The sequence below is a fragment of the Acipenser ruthenus genome, chromosome 6 (genome assembly GCF_902713425.1).
Source record: "Acipenser ruthenus chromosome 6, fAciRut3.2 maternal haplotype, whole genome shotgun sequence".
Lineage (NCBI taxonomy): Eukaryota > Metazoa > Chordata > Actinopteri > Acipenseriformes > Acipenseridae > Acipenser > Acipenser ruthenus.
In genome coordinates this window covers 3,814,844-3,834,309 of record NC_081194.1, presented here as the reverse complement: position 1 = coordinate 3,834,309, position 19,466 = coordinate 3,814,844, and the positions used below count along the sequence as shown (strand labels likewise).

At 37.8% G+C, this 19,466-nt stretch overlaps 1 protein-coding gene across 21 annotated transcripts in view; it reads left to right on the top strand.

Moving 5' to 3' along the window:
• The window catches only part of LOC117410391 (neurexin-1), a 455,487-nt gene that overhangs the window by 210,068 nt on the left and 225,953 nt on the right, over window positions 1-19,466 (top strand). For all 21 annotated transcript variants that reach the window (XM_034016883.3, XM_034016882.3, XM_034016890.3 and 18 more), the window contains one exon: window positions 4,626-4,745. In XM_034016883.3, the coding sequence (XP_033872774.1) occupies window positions 4,626-4,745 (120 nt within the window). The remainder of the gene's footprint in view (window positions 1-4,625; window positions 4,746-19,466) is intronic.

Sequence of the window (19,466 nt, the reverse complement as noted above, 5' to 3'; positions counted from 1 at the left end):
ACTGTCCTGAACCAAGCTGTGAAACTTGGGCCTCACATGATATCTGAATCTGGCCAGCGTAGGCTGTCGAGGTTCTCTGTGCATTGTACTACCTATCTTGTTAAACCTATTTTAAGAAATTAAAAGATAGTACTGTGCACAGACAAAACTGTCACGTGTAGCAGTTGTAGTCAAAAGTTTACACACCCCAATGGAAATTTATAATTACAAGAAATAGATTTTCTACAATTATTTATTTCAGCAATTGTTTTGCAAAACTCAAAAAATGCTAATTCAAAAGTATTCATACCCTTTGATGTTATGATAGTATTGTCTACAAGGTCCTAGAAATTTCAATATGATAATGCAGAACCTAATTCTAGAAAAGTCTAGAAAATGCTGGATTGTTGGTGAACATTCTTAGAGAGTATAAAAGGGTTAGGCATAGGATGATTGCCGTCATTACCAGTAAGTCAATATGGGAAAAATTAAAGAGCTATTTGAAGACCTTAGGCAGAAAATGATTTATTGTCATGAAGCTGGAGAAGGATACAAGAAGATTTACAACCATTTGAGTATCCCAAGTTCAAGTATTGTTTCTATTCTCAAGAAATACAAGACTCATGGTACTGTCACAACACTCCCTCGGTCTAGAAGAAAAAGGTTATTTCACCAAGGACAAGTAGAAGAATTGTGAAGAAGGTTAATAACAATCCGAGATTGACTGCCACAGATTTTGGAAGTGAATTGGCTGCAAGTGGGACTGGGGTTTCCATTTCAACCATAGGTCGAGTATTGCATGGTGAAGGACTCAATGATCGCAGGCCAAGGAAAAAGCCACTCTTAGGAAAACGTCACAAGGACAGTCGCTTAAAGTTTGAAAAATAGCATTTGAATGATGGGAATGATGGAAAAGAACACCATACCTACTGTCAAGCACGGAGGTGGTAATATTCTTCTATGGGGCTGTTTTTCCTCTAATGACACAGGAAATTTAGTTCTAATAAATGGTAAAATGGATTCCATAGCATACCAAAAGATGCTGGCCAATCATCTGAAACCCTCCGCTACAAAACTTGGTTTAAAACGCAACTGGACTCAAGCTAAAGCACACATCAAAATCTACTTCAGAATGGTTAAAGAAGAATAAAATCAAGGTTCTGGAATGGCCTAGTCAAAGTCCAGATCGAAATCTGATTGAGAATCTTTGGTATGAGTTGAAGAAGGCTGTGCACAAGAGAAGTCCTCGGAATTTGAATGAACTGGAACAATTTTGCGTTGAAGAATGGTCAAAAATCACTGAAGAATCATGCCAAAAGCTTATTGACAAATACCCTAATCCTTTAAATTAGATTATTATTGCTAAAGGTGGCTCAACTAGCTATTAATTAAATTTTCCTTGTCAGGTTATGAATACTTTTGAATTTGCAAAAACATTGCTGAAATAAATAATTGTAGACATCTATTTCTTGTACCTTTTTTTCCTCATTTTGCTACAAAATTTATTTGTTTTCGAGAAATTTCTAGAAATTATAAATTTCCATTGGGGTATGTAAACTTTTGACTACAACTGTATATATATATATATATATATATATATATATATATATATACATACAGCTCTGGAAAAAATTAAGAGACCACTGCAAAATTATCAGTTTCTCTGGTTTTACTATTTATAGGTGTGTGTTTGGGTAAAATGAACATTTTTGTTTTATTCTATAAACTACTGACAACATTTCTCCCAAATTCCAAATAAAAATATTGTCATTTAGAGCATTTATTTGCAGAAAATGACAACTGGTCAAAATAACAAAAAAGATGCAGTGTTGTCAGACCTCGAATAATGCAAAGAAAATAAGTTCATATTCATTTCTAAACAACACAATACTAATGTTTTAACTTAGGAAGAGTTCAGAAATCAATATTTGGTGGAATAACCCTGATTTTCAAGCACAGCTTTCATGCGTCTTGGCATGCTCTCCACCAGTCTTTCACATTGATGTTGGGTGACTTTATGCCACTCCTGGCGCAAAAATTCAAGCAGCTCGGCTTTGTTTGATGGCTTGTGACCATCCATCTTCCTCTTGATCACATTCCAGAGGTTTTCAATGGGGTTCAGGTCTTGAGATTGGGCTGGCCATGACAGGGTCTTGATCTGGTGGTCCTCCATCCACACCTTGATTGACCTGGCTGTGTGGCATAGAGCATTGTCCTGCTGGAAAAACCAATCCTCAGAGTTGGGGAACATTGTCAGAGCAGAAGGAAGCAAGTTTTCTTCCAGGACAACCTTGTTCATTTTACCCAAACACACACCTATAAATAGTAAAACCAGAGAAACTGATAATTTTGCAGTGGTCTCTTAATTTTTTCCAGAGCTGTATATATATATATATATATATATATATATATATATATATATACCATGCTCCCTTGCTATAACGCGGGTCTCGGGGGACACACAATATGAGCGTTGTAACCGAAGAGCGATATAAATGGGGGAGGGGGTGGGGGGCACTGCGGGACACATAACAACACACATCTGACTAAAATACACATATAGTGAAGCAAAAATGTAACTGTCCGTGAATTAACCATGCATAAAGCACCGTGTAATCAACGCTGTGTTTTTTACAAAAAAAGAAAAAAAAAGGTAACCACTCGTGGATCATTTTAATTAGCAGTTTTTAAACTATAAGTAGCTTGGCTAGACGGCAGTCGGGAGTTCAGTTTGAAGTGACAGACAACCAAACTAAGTGCCAGAAGGGGAGCGGGTTGGCAGAGGGGAAGAGGGAATGAGCTCGCCCGAGGTTCGGCTGCCGGAGTGGGGCTGAAGCGTCTCGTCTCCTGGAGAAAGCCGCAGCTCTCCTCGCAGCAAAATAGGAAATGCACCAGGAAAGATAACCATGTAATAGGCCTAAAATTTATTTAGTTATAAAACAAATGCTGAATAAGATGTCTGTGCTATAAAGTGCCAGCACAGCTTTTCTTCAGTTCAGATACTGTATCAAAACAGAGAGACAGAAACGGAAGTTAGACTGAGAAGTTGTTTCTGGTTTGAACAACACTGGTACTGTATTTGTGTAGAAATTTTGCATGAATCAGAAGATATGTATATAAACATATATACATATACAGTCAACCTTGGTTAACTCGACTGGTGGATAACTCAACACCTTTGCTTAATTTGACATACAGTCTTGGTCCTGGATTTCCCATGTAAAATATATGGATCCTTTTATTTTAATTCGACATTACACTTTACTCATAACTTTGTAATTCGACACTTATTACCGGTACCGATGGGATAAAAACTATTAAAGACTAGTGGATAACTCAACACTGTCATTTCATGTGACTGATCTACTTCACACTTGTTTCACGTGACTGACCTCTGACTGAAAACGGATCGTTCATTTATTCATTCACAACTACCAAGTGCAGCTGGTTAGTGTCAGTTCATAATGAGTGAGAAGCAAAAAAATAGTTCTCGATTATTGGCTTCAAAGCTCAGGCTAATTGGGATAACAAAACTATTTGTATAAAGTATAAAGTAAACTAGCCGATCACAGTCCAATAAATTCCCCCAGCCAAGCAACTATAAGTACACAAATGTCTGGAAACTAGTGCCAAAATACGAGAACGAGTGCAGCTTATTACCTTTAAAATGATTGGCTTTCTAGTAAAGGAGCTACCACCCCCCCCACCCCCCCCCCCCCCCCCCCACCCCCACCCCCAGGCCCTGCTGCAGGTCATTATGCACCTGAAAGCTTTGTATTGTGATTGAATGCGTCTCATGGCAGGTTTCAAGACTGTCCAGAGGGTGATAGAATTCCCGTATAGTAAGTACGTAAATACGTGATAGCCCTGACACAAGCTTACCGATTTTCAGCATCCAGGTTTCTTTTTAAATGTGAAATGATGCAAGGCCACTAAACAACATAGTGTAGGTATTAGAGCAATAAATAAGACTACTACCCTAATAGTAATAATAATAAAAACAACAGCACATGTTGTAAAGAAATCCTCGAGATGTAACTCAGTTAATGGCATAGCTTGAAGTTTTGTAAAATGGAGCCAGAACTTAATTAATCCAGGGAGAGCTGTCCAAATAATATTTCTAGCAGGTATACGTATTAATATTGAAGAATATATGAGTGATCTTAAATTATATTCTTTTCTGGTCACACTTACTGTGTTACTTATTTAAAGCATCTACTGTGCAAAACATGTTATTATGAAAGATGATTTTTTATAATAATTACAATAATGCCTTAATTGTGTGTTTTATAACTCTGTTTCTAATATTTTTATTGTTGTTGTTATTATTATCAGCTATTCTTTCTGCGATGTTATAACACATTTATAGATGTGTCAATTCAGATATACACCTTGTTAACCTATTATTATTATTATTATTATTATTATTATTATTATGGGCAATTACAGTACCCTATTTTTGAATACTGTACTACAGTAATGCTTTTCTCGAACTTTGACCTTTGAGCTACGGTAAACTCCACTTGACCCCGAGTGGTGTTGACAACTATGTGAAACAATAAGTGTGACCAAAGAGACAGGCATTCCATTGAAGCGAAACAAATCAAATAGCAGGCCGGTGGGTTTTTTTTTCTGTCCTAATCCAGGCCCCAGTACTACCTGCCAGGAGGATTCTTGTGCAAACCAAGGAGTGTGTCTCCAGCAATGGGATGGATTCAGCTGTGACTGCAGCATGACCTCATTCGCTGGTCCTCTGTGCAATGACCGTAAGTACAACACTGCTTTATTTTCTTCTGTTTTATTTTTCATGAGCTTTGCGCAAGTGAATGCCTTGAAGCCACGTTTAGATTTGTGTACAACCTGGCCATCCGAAAAGACAAACAGTCACTATTCAGCATTATAATAGAAGTGGCAAGCTGATAAAAAAAGGATACAAACAGAAAAAAACATGTATTAAAAAAAAAAGTTGTTTATGGAATGTCAGGTTTTATTTAGCTCAGAACTGTATTTGCAAGTTAACTAAAACGAGAAATATGTGCTGTTCAAGTTCATATTAAGGTGAAAAGTGTAGTACATGTAGTGTACAGTTTACTGTCAACATGACCTGACCATGAATGAACTGAACTAGTGAACTGTCAAATAACAAGAGAGAACTGTACTAGATCTCTACAAACAGCATCCTATTTACTAGAACCTGGGGAAAAGTGGGGAAAAAATACCATTGTACCATTTGAATGAGAATGCAAATGAATAAGCATATTATATAATCAATGCATACTGGTTTTTCATATCAATGCTGCCTTATTCTTACTGATTACAAGTTATTGTGTTTAGCTCAGTGCTTCCCTCCTTACATGTGGGTACAGGGTTCCCCATAAATCAAGCAACATAGGCAATATTACGTGTGTGTGTGAGGTAAAGTACCTTGCTCAAGGGTACAGCAGCAGTGTCCCCACCAGGGATTGAACCCATGACCCTCTGGTCAAGAGTCCAGAGCCCTAACCACTACTCCACACTACTCCACACTGCTGCCCCTGTAAATTGGGCGGCCAACCCTAGTTGACTATCTGCTCCACTATCTGCTCCACATATCAAAATGATCTGAATTGGTTCCTCTTTGCTTCACACCTCACAGATACCTGGCTTCTGGGTGCCCTGCATTTAAAAATACATTAAAGTGTTCTATAAACAGAACAAAATCTATCTATCTATCTATCTTTCCTCAGTATGGGTAGGTAAAGCCAGAACACTTTAATACAATAACTATATATATGGTGTCCATATTAAGAAAAGGGCTAAATCATTTTGTGAAACATGGATTATAATCCAAAATTATATCAGTGTTCCAGTATTCTTCATATTTCTAACAGAAAGGTCGTTTTAATCTGCATCCACAGATGACAGAGCTCCTATTTTAAAAACTACAGCATGTTGCCATCAAAGGGAAGAGTCACCAGCAATTACTGAACATTTCGACCCACAATTACACTTTTATGGCAGGGGCTGACAAGTAAAATTAATTTTATTTCCAGACATCCTTTTTTTTTAACATCACTGTCTGCATACTTCTGTCTGAAGTATTACAGATAATTTCTAATTGAAGAACAGTTCCATGCTTTGCCCCATAGCTGTGGTGATCCCATTCTGCACTGCTGTCACCATTGCCAACAAAGAATACCTTCCACATCTAGATGTTTTACAAAATGTCAGGGTAAAACATTTTAATGATGTGTGCTGGAAGCGATATTAAATAGAGATGCTGAAAAGATGCACGCTAAAGTTTTGAAATGGGAGAAATCACCTAATTCCAGTCACCCAAACAGATTTTTGTATGTGTTTCTGGTTACTAAGGCAGCTGTAACTGATTGTAATGATGATGTATCTCATTATAAAACTTGGTACACTATAGTATACACCAGTGGCAGCTCTTCATAAGAGGCTACAGAGGTTAAGCCTATGTGTAGTTTTGTAAAAGTAAAAAAAAGTATTTTACTTTAAAAATAATCGCAGTGCAATAACCATATTGATATGTGATAGCTATGTGTCGCGGGTGGGTTTCGTTTAGCCTCTATCGCCTGTTCCATACATTTTCGAATCTTACGTCATGCTTTCCAAGGTCTACTGTATTGCTATTGGCTAACATGACAGAATTCCATTAAGCCTCAAAATGGGTGTGATTTTGTGTGTATTCTACCTTCAATCACTCTCTGTCTGTCAAATTTAGCTCAGTTTGTATTGGCTACACGATCCAAGTTTGCAGCTGGCCTCCACCACTCATAATTAGACTTAATCTTGATGTGTCTGTTGCCAGGCAGGGTATGGGTCATGTTTGGCTACTCTTTTTCGAAATCCATATGCAGTACGATGTAGTTCCATATTTTTTTTAGTGAACGATGGGTGCCGTCAATAATGTTGTAGAGTTTTTAATTCATACACCATTTTCCTCGCTTTCAATTGAGGAAAAAATAAGGTCGTCCAAAGCCTAAACTGGACCTTCTTCAACAGGGAGGACCAAAACAAAATCGCCTTTTTTACTGCTCATGGTACGAAAAAACAAAATGGTTGCCTGAGTATTCAACAGCAAAAGCTGTTCTGCTGGTCTTGTTTGCTTTTTCAAACTGACTCTTCATCTTCACTGTGGATTTCTGTGCGCTACAGCAATTAGAAAAGTCTTCCACTGGCTGTAAAAAGACACACAACAGCACCCAGTCACGTATCCGCAGAGGTAAAACTTCAGCTTCTTGGGGAAGTCAGAATTGACATTACGTTAAAAGAAGGATTGTGTATACAAATTGCTAAACACTACGCTCTTGTTAAGAGGAACAGAAATGTGGTAAAGCCACTAAGAGATGCCATTACCTGTTTAGCAAGACAGGAGTTGCCATTTTGGGGGCATGAAGAAGGTGCTGAATCATTGAATGGGAATTATCGAGAACTAACTATGATTCGCAAAATATGACATGTTACTGGATAAGCACATATAACGACAGCTATATGGTTTATAACAGCTTGTTTACAGCACTGCTTTTTACATCCAGCTGACTAGGACTAGTCTGAAACATCCTGATGTAATAGATTTCTTATCAATTATTCACATTTTGCAAGTCGGAAGTCTAGGGTGAAATTTACTAAACATGCACAATGCTGTTAGTGACTTTTTAGGGAATACGTTGCGGCAGCAGTTTTTCTTTGCAGTTCAACCTTAGATGAATATGTAGTCATGGTAATTCCTGCATAAATTCACAGAGATAGTGCACATGAGGATTCTCAGATATTATAATGAGATGTACTAAAGCTCCCAGCAATTGCGACACTTACAATTGCATCAATTTGTTAAACTTTTGAAAGCATGCTTTAAACAGTCGCAATTGTTGCTAACATTTCACAGTCCACTTTTTCTCGTACGTTGCCAGTTGTGCTCAATGCATTTTTGAGGCGAACACCCAAGTACCTAATTTTCACTAAAGTCAGGGTGTACTTACAAGCCTTGAAAACAAATTTATATGAGATTTCTGGTTTCCCCAACGTGTTGGGAAAAATAGACTGCAAAACATGTGCCATTAACCCCTCTAGCTCATTATGAGCATCTGTAGAGGACCATGATCTATTTTGTGTTAACTGTCTAGGCTACTTCTACTGTACTATATACTGTATAGGCTTACTGTACAGATTTATATTTTTACATAATGTAATGTGTAGCCAAAACACATTCGTGTTATTTCAACCCGGCACCTCCTTATGTCAGACAAACATGTGAGGGCTACTGTATGATTATGAAAAGCTTTTTGGGGGTGAAGGTGGGGGCCCCGCTATAGAATCTGATGGGATTAAACTAATATAATTATATATATACACAGTATTAAAGTAGGTAAAGTAGGTAAAAATGAAGACATGAACAAAATGCATTGTAAATATGTTAAATGTAACATGTTTAACATATTTTCTTTTAGTACATACGACAAAATGTATACTTTGCCAAGTGTTGCAACGAAAATGTAAATTGTGGTATGTTTGCGCTGCGACTGGCCCATCTTAGTACACCTACCCCTTAATGTCTGAATTGTTTTGCACAATTGTATAAGAAGGGTTAGGGTTATGGTTAGGGCACTTAGGGTTAGGTTTAGGGTTAGAGTTAAGGTAAGAGTTATATTGTGCAATTAATTACATTGTACATAATAACATTGTAATTATATGTAAGTACACCTGTCTTTACTAAGTAATTACTATGTAAATACACAGTGATTAGAGACACAATGTAAAGTGTTATCCAACACTTTTTCTTGTTAATGTCAATTGATACTATGCCCTTCATAAAAAACAATCATGTGTTGCTTGTATGGAGCTCTTTTCGGTTGCATTATTATTATTATTATTATTATTATTATTATTATTATTATTATTATTATTATTATTATTATTGATTTCTTAGCAGACACCCTTGTCCATTATACTTAAAACTAGGCAACCTGGCTTTGATACTGGTTCTATGGAAAATACAGATTTTTCTAGTACAACTCTGGGTAGAAAATGTAATAAACAAAAATAAAAAAGAACTAAGCGGAGCCAGCATTAACGCACCAATGCATTACAGTTCTGACTAGAAAGTTGCAGGTCTAATCCTGACAGGTACATTTCCAAAAAAACAGGACAGTCTCTTTATTCTAATTGGTTTATTATTATGGTCCTCCAATAAAACCCTTTGATTCAAGCAGATGGAAGCAAATCATACTCACCACCCAGTTATAAATTAATGCATTTTTCATTTCTAAGATGAGCTGCATTTAATGCCCACTAGAGGTGACCGGAGAGCTGCACAGCTTTTAGCTGGATGTGCTTGCCAGTTCTGCATGATTCTAGTTTTTGTAAACCTTATAGAAAAGCTAGTTTTGTGCAGTGAGATATATCCTTGGTACGACTGATTTTTAATAGTGCACATATCACAGTTATGTGTACAGGGGCAATATTGTAGCAGTAGATAGGCTTTTTTTTTTTTAATGACATGTAAAGAGCCCTACAATGGAATTGAATATATTATGATGTTTCAATATATACAATTTACAAATGGACATAACTAGGCAGTGTTAAAGATTACATTTAACTCTGGGTCCTCAATTTAATTGCGTTTGACACTTCAAAATAAGGGCATGCATGTATGAATCACGACAGCTCCTATTTTTACACAACAGAACACAACAAATCACATCCCTCTGATGTGAAACAACAGCTTCTCGACAAGTGAAAATAACGCACCATGGCACCCAACTCAAGCAACACTCAACCCTATTGCTCAGGAACTGTCTCAAGGTGAATGCAACCTGTTTAATTTGCACTTAATGTTTCAGTTGGCTTTAACACATTTCTTGTTAGGAAACAACGCCCTAAATATGGACCCTAGATAATGGGCTTTAGAAACTTTAGCATTCATATTAATGCATAGCTCTGTGATAGACAGAACTTTATTCTAATGTCTTATGGACTGTATTTTTACTATCTTGCTCTGTGGAAAGAAAGAAAAAGTTGTATTAATTTATTTTAAGTAAAATAAAACAGTCAATGTGCCAAATCTAGTAATAAGCACAACTTAAGCTAGCATTGCTTGTTACTACTGTATTTCTATTTTTATTATTAGCATTTTTCATTAAGAAAGTTGCACTTCAGAGCGAAGTGCTTTACAATTCTGCCCATTGATATACAAGTGAGTCTCATGAGCCGTTTAAAATGTTTTAGCTCCATTTACCTTGTCATGCAAATTATTTCTGAATAAAGGCAGTCTGTGCTTTCTTTTCTGCTGTATATGAAAACAGTGTAACTTAGAATCACCTGAATTAGAAATCCTAAAACAGACCCCCTTTGGAGATGACACAAAGCAACCATAAATGTTAATATATTCAGAACAGCGTGTCTGTGAGTAAGATAAGATAGCTTCTTTGTCATCACAAAAACACATTAATAGATTTGGATCCAAACAGAAACACTTCCACTGATCTTGAATGAAAGTAAAAACTTTAAAACCTGAAGTTTTGTTTTTCTATGTTAATTTATACTGCAGAATAAGGAAGTTTGATTCCATACAGATTATATAAAACCACTCTGATAGAACCATTTAGAGTTGAGAAAACATTATTGGATCATGAGATGGTTACTGGTGAGACCAGCAATCTCCCTCTGCAACAGTAGCATTTCAAGTATTGTATGCACCAGCCTGTATTGTTTCTGGAGAATCGATTGGTTTGGAAATTCTTTAGCATGTTAAGTGTGTCAGAATCGGGGGATGTCTGTCCTTCTGTCATTGCAGAGAACTGCTTATCCAGTTGTGATAATTAGTTATACAACAGAACAGAAGATGGGAAACGTATATGAAAGCAGTCAGTTTGTAACACAAGGAATTTATTTAAAGGAAAGTAGAATTATACAGTTCTTGACTGTCCCTATAGATTTACCCAAGCCTTTGGAAGTTAGTATGCATTAAACTTGTGACTAATTCAAGTTTAACTGATGGCCCATTCCCATTCCACTTTTTGGCGGCTACAACAATTAAAAGCCTTTATGCAGCTATGCAGTTCCAATTATAGAGGTATTACAATGAAAAACTGAAGTGGCAGAGAGTGATGAGAATACGGTAATCCTTACAAATGATCTTATAAATTAAAAAGGGCAAAAATATGCCACACCCATCAAAATGATAAAAATGTATTCCTCTTTGCTTAAAGACATTTCAAACCTGAAAGAAACAGAGTGACAGTCAATTAAGAACCATGCCTAATATGTCTGACTTATGGAATCTCAGCGCATACAGTGTTGTGCTTGGCCTCAGTTATATATTTATTTAAACAACCGCACAGAAACTTGGGTGTTCAAGGTGACCTCCTTCAAATTCCTCTTATTCAAGCGAGGAAGAATCGCAGCCAAGCTTGAACTTCCATGCATGTAAAAGCTGTAAAAGAAATGGTGGCTATTTCATGACAGCACAGCTTGAGCCGAAAATGGCATCTTATATGAATGCTGTTTTTTCCCTCCCTCATGCATTAATGAGGCATTTTGGCTGTCTGCTGAACTTGCTATGTACTGGCACAGGTTTTGAATCGAAAACAGTAATATGCTAATTCATAAAATAACTCTATAGAACAGGGGGGGGGGGCTATATAACAGTGGGGCAATGCAATGCTGATCGGAAGTAGTGCTGTCTATAAGAATAAATCCACCTCTCATACTAGTATCTCATATTTTAAACTGAGACTAGTTTTACTTGTTCCCCTAGCTCTTGGGAAAAAAAAGAAAAAAAAATATGTTCTCTTGGAAGTGTGGTGATAAGATAACTAGTGTATTATGCTAATGATAAACCTTGTTATTTTTTTAAAGCCTTTTTTAATAAAATAAGAATGAAACACAAAGTTCATACTTATTAACAATTTGATATTTTAACATATACACGTTATATTTTCTTTATGTATTTATTGCTGTTTTACCATTTTAAGCTACCCATAAAAGAAACCATAATCCTTTCTTCAAGAAACCATGTCGACCTTCTCTTTGAATAGCATCCTTGATCTAGTGTATGAACTATTGATATTGAGACAGTTCCCACAAAGCTACAACTGCAGTCCTCTTAAAAAACGGACCCTAACATGGGAATATAAGACTATTGTTATATGCTGCACTTGGGCATCTGAGGGATACAGTATTAGTGATGTTAAGGGCTGCCCTTGAGTAATAAGAGATTTCAAGGAAAAGCGACTTCAGCTATGGCCAAAAGTGTTGCATCACCTAGAATTTTAGGATTGAGACATCATTAAAATATATATATATATATATATATATATATATATATATATATATATATATATATATATATATATATTTTTTTTTTTTTTTTATTTATATATAATATATATAATGTAAACTACAAAGCGATATGTAATTCAGTATGTTAACTTAACATTATTCAGCAGGTATTATTCGACTTTATGAAGCAACAGTAGTTAATTCTATAGGGTGATGCAAAACTTTTGGCCAAAGCTGTAGGTGCATCTAAGGGGTTTCTTTGATCAACCCTGCAAGGATAAATCACAGCTGGATGCCATTAGAGCACAGAACAGTGCTGGGAAATAACTCCCAATGACGTCAACCATAAAGGGGGTGATTCCCCAGCGCTGTGAAATTGTTCTACAAAAATTCAGCTGTGGCTTAACCTCTGGGTGTATAGTGTAAGGTTGATCAACCGGGCACCGACAGTTACGCACATATTACTCAGGCACTATAAAAGCCACCTATATATATATATATATATATATATATATATATATATATAGTTTTTTACATCTAAAAGTGCCTTTTCTTTTGCCATTCCCCCTAAAATTTTGGATTCCCCCCCCATTGGCTGCAGCATAGGGGGGAAATCCCCCCAGCACACAAAAATGAAATTCAAGCCCTGACAGTAATACGCAAGTGTAACTTTATAATTGGAACTTGAATACTTCTACAGTATATGTGTAAGCATCCATGTGTAAGTATTCAGGGGACAGACAACAACCACACAGTCTTGTCAAAAACAATAAAAAACAGTGGGTGAGATATCAAATGGTCTAAATCCCCATATATATGTAAACATACATACTTACATACATGCATACAAACAGCCGATGTTTGCTGACATTTAGCAGTCATGCACATATAAATATAAAACCTTTATGATAAGCAGCTAAAAGCCGCAAGTCATTAAAATACAATAAATGCAGCTTTATGCTACTGAATCCTCTATCCACAAAATATGTTACTTCGGGGATCACTGCACTAATGTTTATTACTCCTGTGGTGCAGATTCTAGTGCCTGTGATGTACTGGTAAATGAATCCCTGTTAATGCTAAGTTACTGCTTGCATGGTAATAGAAGGACAAGGTTATGATTTGAAGTCTTGAAGTCTTGCTTCTTCTGAACACGAGAAGAGCGAGTGTGAACTCCCTGACATGCAGTGATGGCTGTACAAGTGAGCAGGTCCTTGATTACGGTATAGTTGCTGTTTTGATTTTCAATTTAGTTTTGACAGATAGCATTAAAAGAGTGTGTGCCAAACAGGTATCATTTGATATTTATAATAAACGTGCCTTCTGAGAGGTCAGATCAAATCAACATCGGTTTTATAACAGACAGAGAGGACAGCAACAGGCAGAATGTCACTGCAAAAAAAAAAAGGATACATTTCCAGTTGGGGTTTAGCAATTCCTGTTTATTCATTATAAAGGTTTGTATTTAGTCACTAGGTATTATAATGATATTACTCATGGTATATATTGCACGCCTCAAACATTTTAGTTTTACATGTACACAGTAAAGCTAAATGAAAGGTTTAAGGCTCATATTCCCATTTGAAAATCTGCCATTTTTTATTTTTTGAAAGTATAGCCCAGCTACGCTTTCCACTTTGTCTTTGATCTGATGCTGTTTTACTATCCCTCTCCATCAGTCAGAACAATCTGTCTGTCCCAAACAGCCTACAGTACCTGAGAATGTGGTGAGTCTTGCAGTGTACACATGATTGGATCACAGATGTAGCAGGGTTGGATTTTTGCCAAGCGGGCACCCTTTTTAGACAAATGTTTGGTTACACACAAAGGGTCTCTGCTACAGTGCCTAGCGGTACAGAAGCACAACAATCAACCATCGAAATGTAGTTCTCTATTGCAAACCACAGCAGGTAACATCCGCAGACAACACAGTGCAGTGGAGTTTAAAATACCAGACAAAGACATTTATAAGCATGTTGATGGTTTTGTAATAATAATAATAATAATAATAATAATAATAATAATAATAATAATAATAATAATAAATTGCAATATAAGCACAACCTTTGCAATAGTTCAGAACATGATTAGGCTAAAATAGAATACAATGGCTTCTAATAGTATGAGAGGAAGGTCTTGCTATATTTACTTCTAAACAGGAAGTGCTTTCGTGGGCAAGCCACAGCAGGGGTCACTAAGGCTAATCTGGAATTACAAAGGCACTTTGATGTATTAAGGGTCGGCCACACGCTCTCCAGTCAGATAGAGATAAGACATGTACTGTATGAAATAGGGAGGATGTGAATAGATACTCTTAGTGCTGCACAGAGGAGAATGAGATAAAAAGGACACACGGTTGTACAACCAGTGACCTAATGCATGACCCAGTGACTGCAAATAGGTGCGCAAGCCAGGGGTGAGTGAGAAAAGTACAGATTGAAAGGCATTGAGAGGGATCATACTGGCTCAGGTGTATCTGTCTTTATTGCAAAGGGCTATGTGTGACTTTCTTTTTTTTGTTTGTTTTAATCTAGCTGTTCATGTTACAACATTTTAAATGATTATAGAACACAATGTATTGTTTACAAGGAACACATCTGCATACCTTTGCTGTCTCCCTTACCTACTATATTGCAGCAGTACAGTTTCAGTGGAATTCTGATTAATATTAAAGCTCTTCCAGCTTTTTTTTTAATTTTAGAATATATTTCACAAGTGATGTGTTTCTTGTAGACATTACAGGGTGTTCTGTAATCCTATTTGCTTTTTACTAGTAGTATAGAAAAAGACAAACCTGCACTGTGTCAAGCATTTATAGAGAATATATGTATGAATATTGAGGTCTTGATGAGATCTATCCAGTGCCAAAATGGAGATAATTGACATCCTAAACTGCATTGCGTAAAGTATTATTATTATTATTATTATTATTATTTATTTCTCATCCATTCAAGTGTTACAATACAAGTAATATAATAAGAGCAAGAATTACAATAGCTTTTGTTCAAGCGAAGTGACAAACCACAATTCAATAATACAGCAGATAATAGTGATAGTTACATCAGGATATGATTAAATAGTGATAGTTACATCAGGATATGATTAAATACAAAATATTACAGGTTAAACACTTGGCAGATTACAGTATTCTGAAGTACAGGATTAAATGCAGTAAAATAGGGGGCAGATAAGAGCAAAATAAAGCACATTTAAATGAAGGGTGATAGTGTCCCAGGATACAAACAGAGGAGTTCTACAGGTGCTGTTTGAAGAGGTGAGTCTTAAGGAGGTGCCGGAATGTGGTCAGGGACTGGGCAGTCCTGACATCTGTAGGAAGGTCATTCCACCACTGCGGAGCAAGGGTGGAGAAGGAGCAGGCTCTGGAGGCAGGGGAGCGCAGCGGAGGTAGAGCCAGTCTTCTAGTGCAGGCGGAGCGGAGAGGTCGAGTCGGGGTGTAGGGAGAGATGAGGGTCTGGAGGTAGCTGGGTGCAGTCTGGTCAAGGCATCTGTAGGCTAGTACAAGAGTCTTGAACTGGATGCGAGCAGTGATCGGGAGCCAGTGGATTGAGCGGAGTAGTGGAGTAGTGTGGGCGAAGCGAGGCGGAGAGAACACCAGGCGGGCAGCAGAGTTCTGGATGAGCTGGAGCGGACGGGTGGCGGACGCAGGGAGGCCAGCCAGGAGGGAGTTGCAGTAGTCTAGGCGGGAGAGTACCAGGGCCTGGACCAGGAGCTGGGTAGCGTAGTTGGTGAGGAAGAGTCGGATTCTTCGGATGTTGCTCAGGAAGAATCGGCAAGTGCGTGCCAGAGTGGAGATGTGCTGGGAATAAGAGAGGCAGGGGTCCAGGGTGACTCTGAGGTTCTTAGCGGAGGAAGAGGGAGAGAGTGTGGTAGATTCCAGAGGAACAGAGATAGAGAGATCAGAGGAGGGGGAAGGGGAGGAGGAGGGAAAGAAAAGGAGGTCAGATTTAGAGAGGTTGAGTTTGAGGTGATGCGAGTGCATCCAGGAGGAAATAGCAGACAGACAGGTAGAGATACGGGAGGAGATGGTGGAGTCAGAGGTGGGGAAGGAGAGGGAAATCTGAGCATCATCAGCATAGAAATGGTATGAGAAACCATAGGATGCGATGAGGGGGCCCAGGGAGCAGGTGTAGAGAGAGAACAGGAGAGGACCCAAGACTGACCCTTGGGGGACTCCAGTTAAGAGAGGGTGAGGTGTGGAGGTTGCTCCATGCCAGGTTACCTGGTAAGTGCGGTTGGAGAGGTAGGAGGAGAACCAGGCCAGAGCAGTGCCAGAGATCCCCAGGTCAGCGAGAGATGATAGTAGAATAGAGTGATCAACAGTGTCAAAGGCAGCAGAGAGGTCGAGGAGAATTAGGACAGAGGAGAGAGAGGCAGCTTGGGCACACTTAAGTGAGTTGGTGACAGACAGGAGGGCGGTTTCAGTGGATTGAGCAGAGCGGAAGCCAGATTGGAGAGGGTCAAGCAGAGAGTGGTTGGACAGGAAAGCAGAGAGCTGGCAGTGTACAGTCCGCTCGAGGGTTTTGGAGAGGAAGGGTAGGAGGGAGACAGGACGGTAGCTCTGGAGGGAGGTGGGGTCGAGTGTAGGTTTTTTGAGGAGGGGAGTGATAGAGGTTTCAGGCAGTAAATCTATAGTACAAGTGCCTGGCACATTCATTGGACTGGGTCCGACATTGCAATTATTCCTCACAGGCCCTTTGTCGGACTGGGTCCGACATCATTATAGCACCGCAAAAAACTGGTTTCTAGTCGTTTTTTCTCAGGAATAAGCCGATAAAACCATTCAATTGCCGAGTGGGAGCGACAGGAGCCGAGACAAGTCGAAAAAAATAAAAATAAATGGCTTATCTCATGAATAGTCATACATGGTATCTGGTATCAGATAACGGGGCGGTCGTAAGTGAACAAGTTGGCTGACTGAATCAGCGCACAGAGAACACGGACATTTGCAGAGCTTTTTTGAGATGTTATAGTAATAAAATAATGACTTGGATCGCATTATTGAGGAGTTTGGTGATAAAACGAGTGATCAGGAGATGATCGATCGGTATGTACGACTATTATTTTTATTATTATTTATTTCTTACATAGGTGAAAGCGATAGCGAACGAAAGGGTGGGGCGGGGCTGGAGATGCTTAGTGAGTGCTTTGTTGATATGCAGGACCATTTAAACCCATTTGACTGTGGAAAAAAAATACTTTTAATCAGCGCGTCTAAAATTAACTGCGCGTGTGAAAATTAATTAGACCTGACGTGCGATTAATAAATGGACCGCAAAGGGTTAATCTACAAGCCTATTACCAGGAAGTTCCATTAACCTATAAAGGAATATATACCTATTTCACAATGGTAGTCTTGCCGTGCTTTTGATTTACCACCTCACTCCCAGCCTCGTCCGGAGGGGGGAGTAAACGATGCTCCTCTCCCTAATCATTTTTTGTTCACCGGGATGAACACATAGATTTATTATTTTATTGTTTGTTTTTTAGCAGGCGGTACCGGGATGCTTTGAAGGATGAGGCTGTGCTCCAACTATTCTTACTCTACTTATTTTATAATAAAGATTGTCCTGACATTATATATATATATATATAATTTCTCAGTAAGCCATATAAAGGTACAGTAGTCGGAATTCAATTTACAATGGGCTAATCCAGCAAAATACATATTAGATAGTATAGATACAACAGTACAGTTCAAAATTTACACAACTATTTGTCATCAAAAGACAACATCATCAGAAACTGAACTGCTGACCTTACTGTCTCCACGAACTCTGACCTCAAGATGTCCTTTGTCCATAAAACGTAACAACTAAGATTACACCCTGTGGTGATTCAAGCCAGGGCGTCAACTTTGATGGATCAAAGTGACTTAAAAAATAATCTAGTGATGCGAAACACATATACGAAGGTTTGGCTGAAGCCCAGTGAATTGATAATTATGGGACAGCCACTGCCTTTAACACATGTGATTCGTACACACATACGTTTTTTTGGAAAATCAGTTTCGTCTCTGAGGCAGATCTGCAGTAGATCAGTAGATCTACCTCCAAGACAGGTGTTGGTTTGATAAAATCTCACACAGACTAATGACATCACACTGGGGTCCTTCCTCCCAGGCAGATCACTCGCTCCTGGGTGTCTTTGCAATCCATAGGATTCTGTGCATCATGAAAAGAAACCGCCTTGGTACAGTGGTAATGCTACTGTTTTGTAATTCCATAGTTCATAGTGTGTAAACTAATTATAAACTCCTTATTATTATTATTATTATTATTATTATTATTATTATTATTATTATAAATATCCTTTAGATATACTGGAAGAAGATCATCCCTGCGTGATGTCATTAGTCTACTGTATGTAACCGTAAAAAGAAACAACGTTGTGTGTGATTTGCGTTGCAAAATATATTCCTGTACATGTTACACAAGAACGATAAAATGAAATGTGGACAATAGTTTCTCGATCTGTGCTGACATGGTGTAATGATAATAAGTTAAATGTATTGAATGCCTACAAACAAACAAACAAACAACAAAACTAACTTGCGTGACTCTCATTATGCAATTATTATATGTGGTGATGCTGAATAAACTGACTGAGCTCCTTCTGTTTCCCTTAAGCACATCTGTAAAAGCCTGCCTTCTGCCACTTATAATTCACCCTCGGTTAAAGTTGTAAATTGCTATCTTTTTTATTTGTATCTTCATTATTTTCATTTAATGATCATTATTTGTGCAATCTTTTTGCATTAGGTAGCTGGCTGCACAGGATTCCAGTATATACAGCATTGCAAATTCTAGGACCAAATGTTCAATTCTCTTCCCAGAAATGAATATAAAATATCTGTTTCATCAACACAAAGTGTTTAAGATAATGGCTTAGTCAATAGGACTGTCAATTAAAAACTGCGACTCTGCATGAAGAAAATATAATTTAATGAGCAATCAGGTTTTATATGCTGCAGATGTTTTGAAAGTATAAATGATCGAAAGAAAAAAAAATAAGATAGGAAAATGGTAGCTGTTAGACATTCAGAAAGAAACAAAGAGCTTTACATGGAGATCCAGGAACATCATTATCCCCTTTCCCAACAAACAAGTGTAGATTATTTTACTGTGCAAAATAGAACCTGCAGTTGCCCACAGCTGTGATGCATTTAATACAACATGTAATTCCTT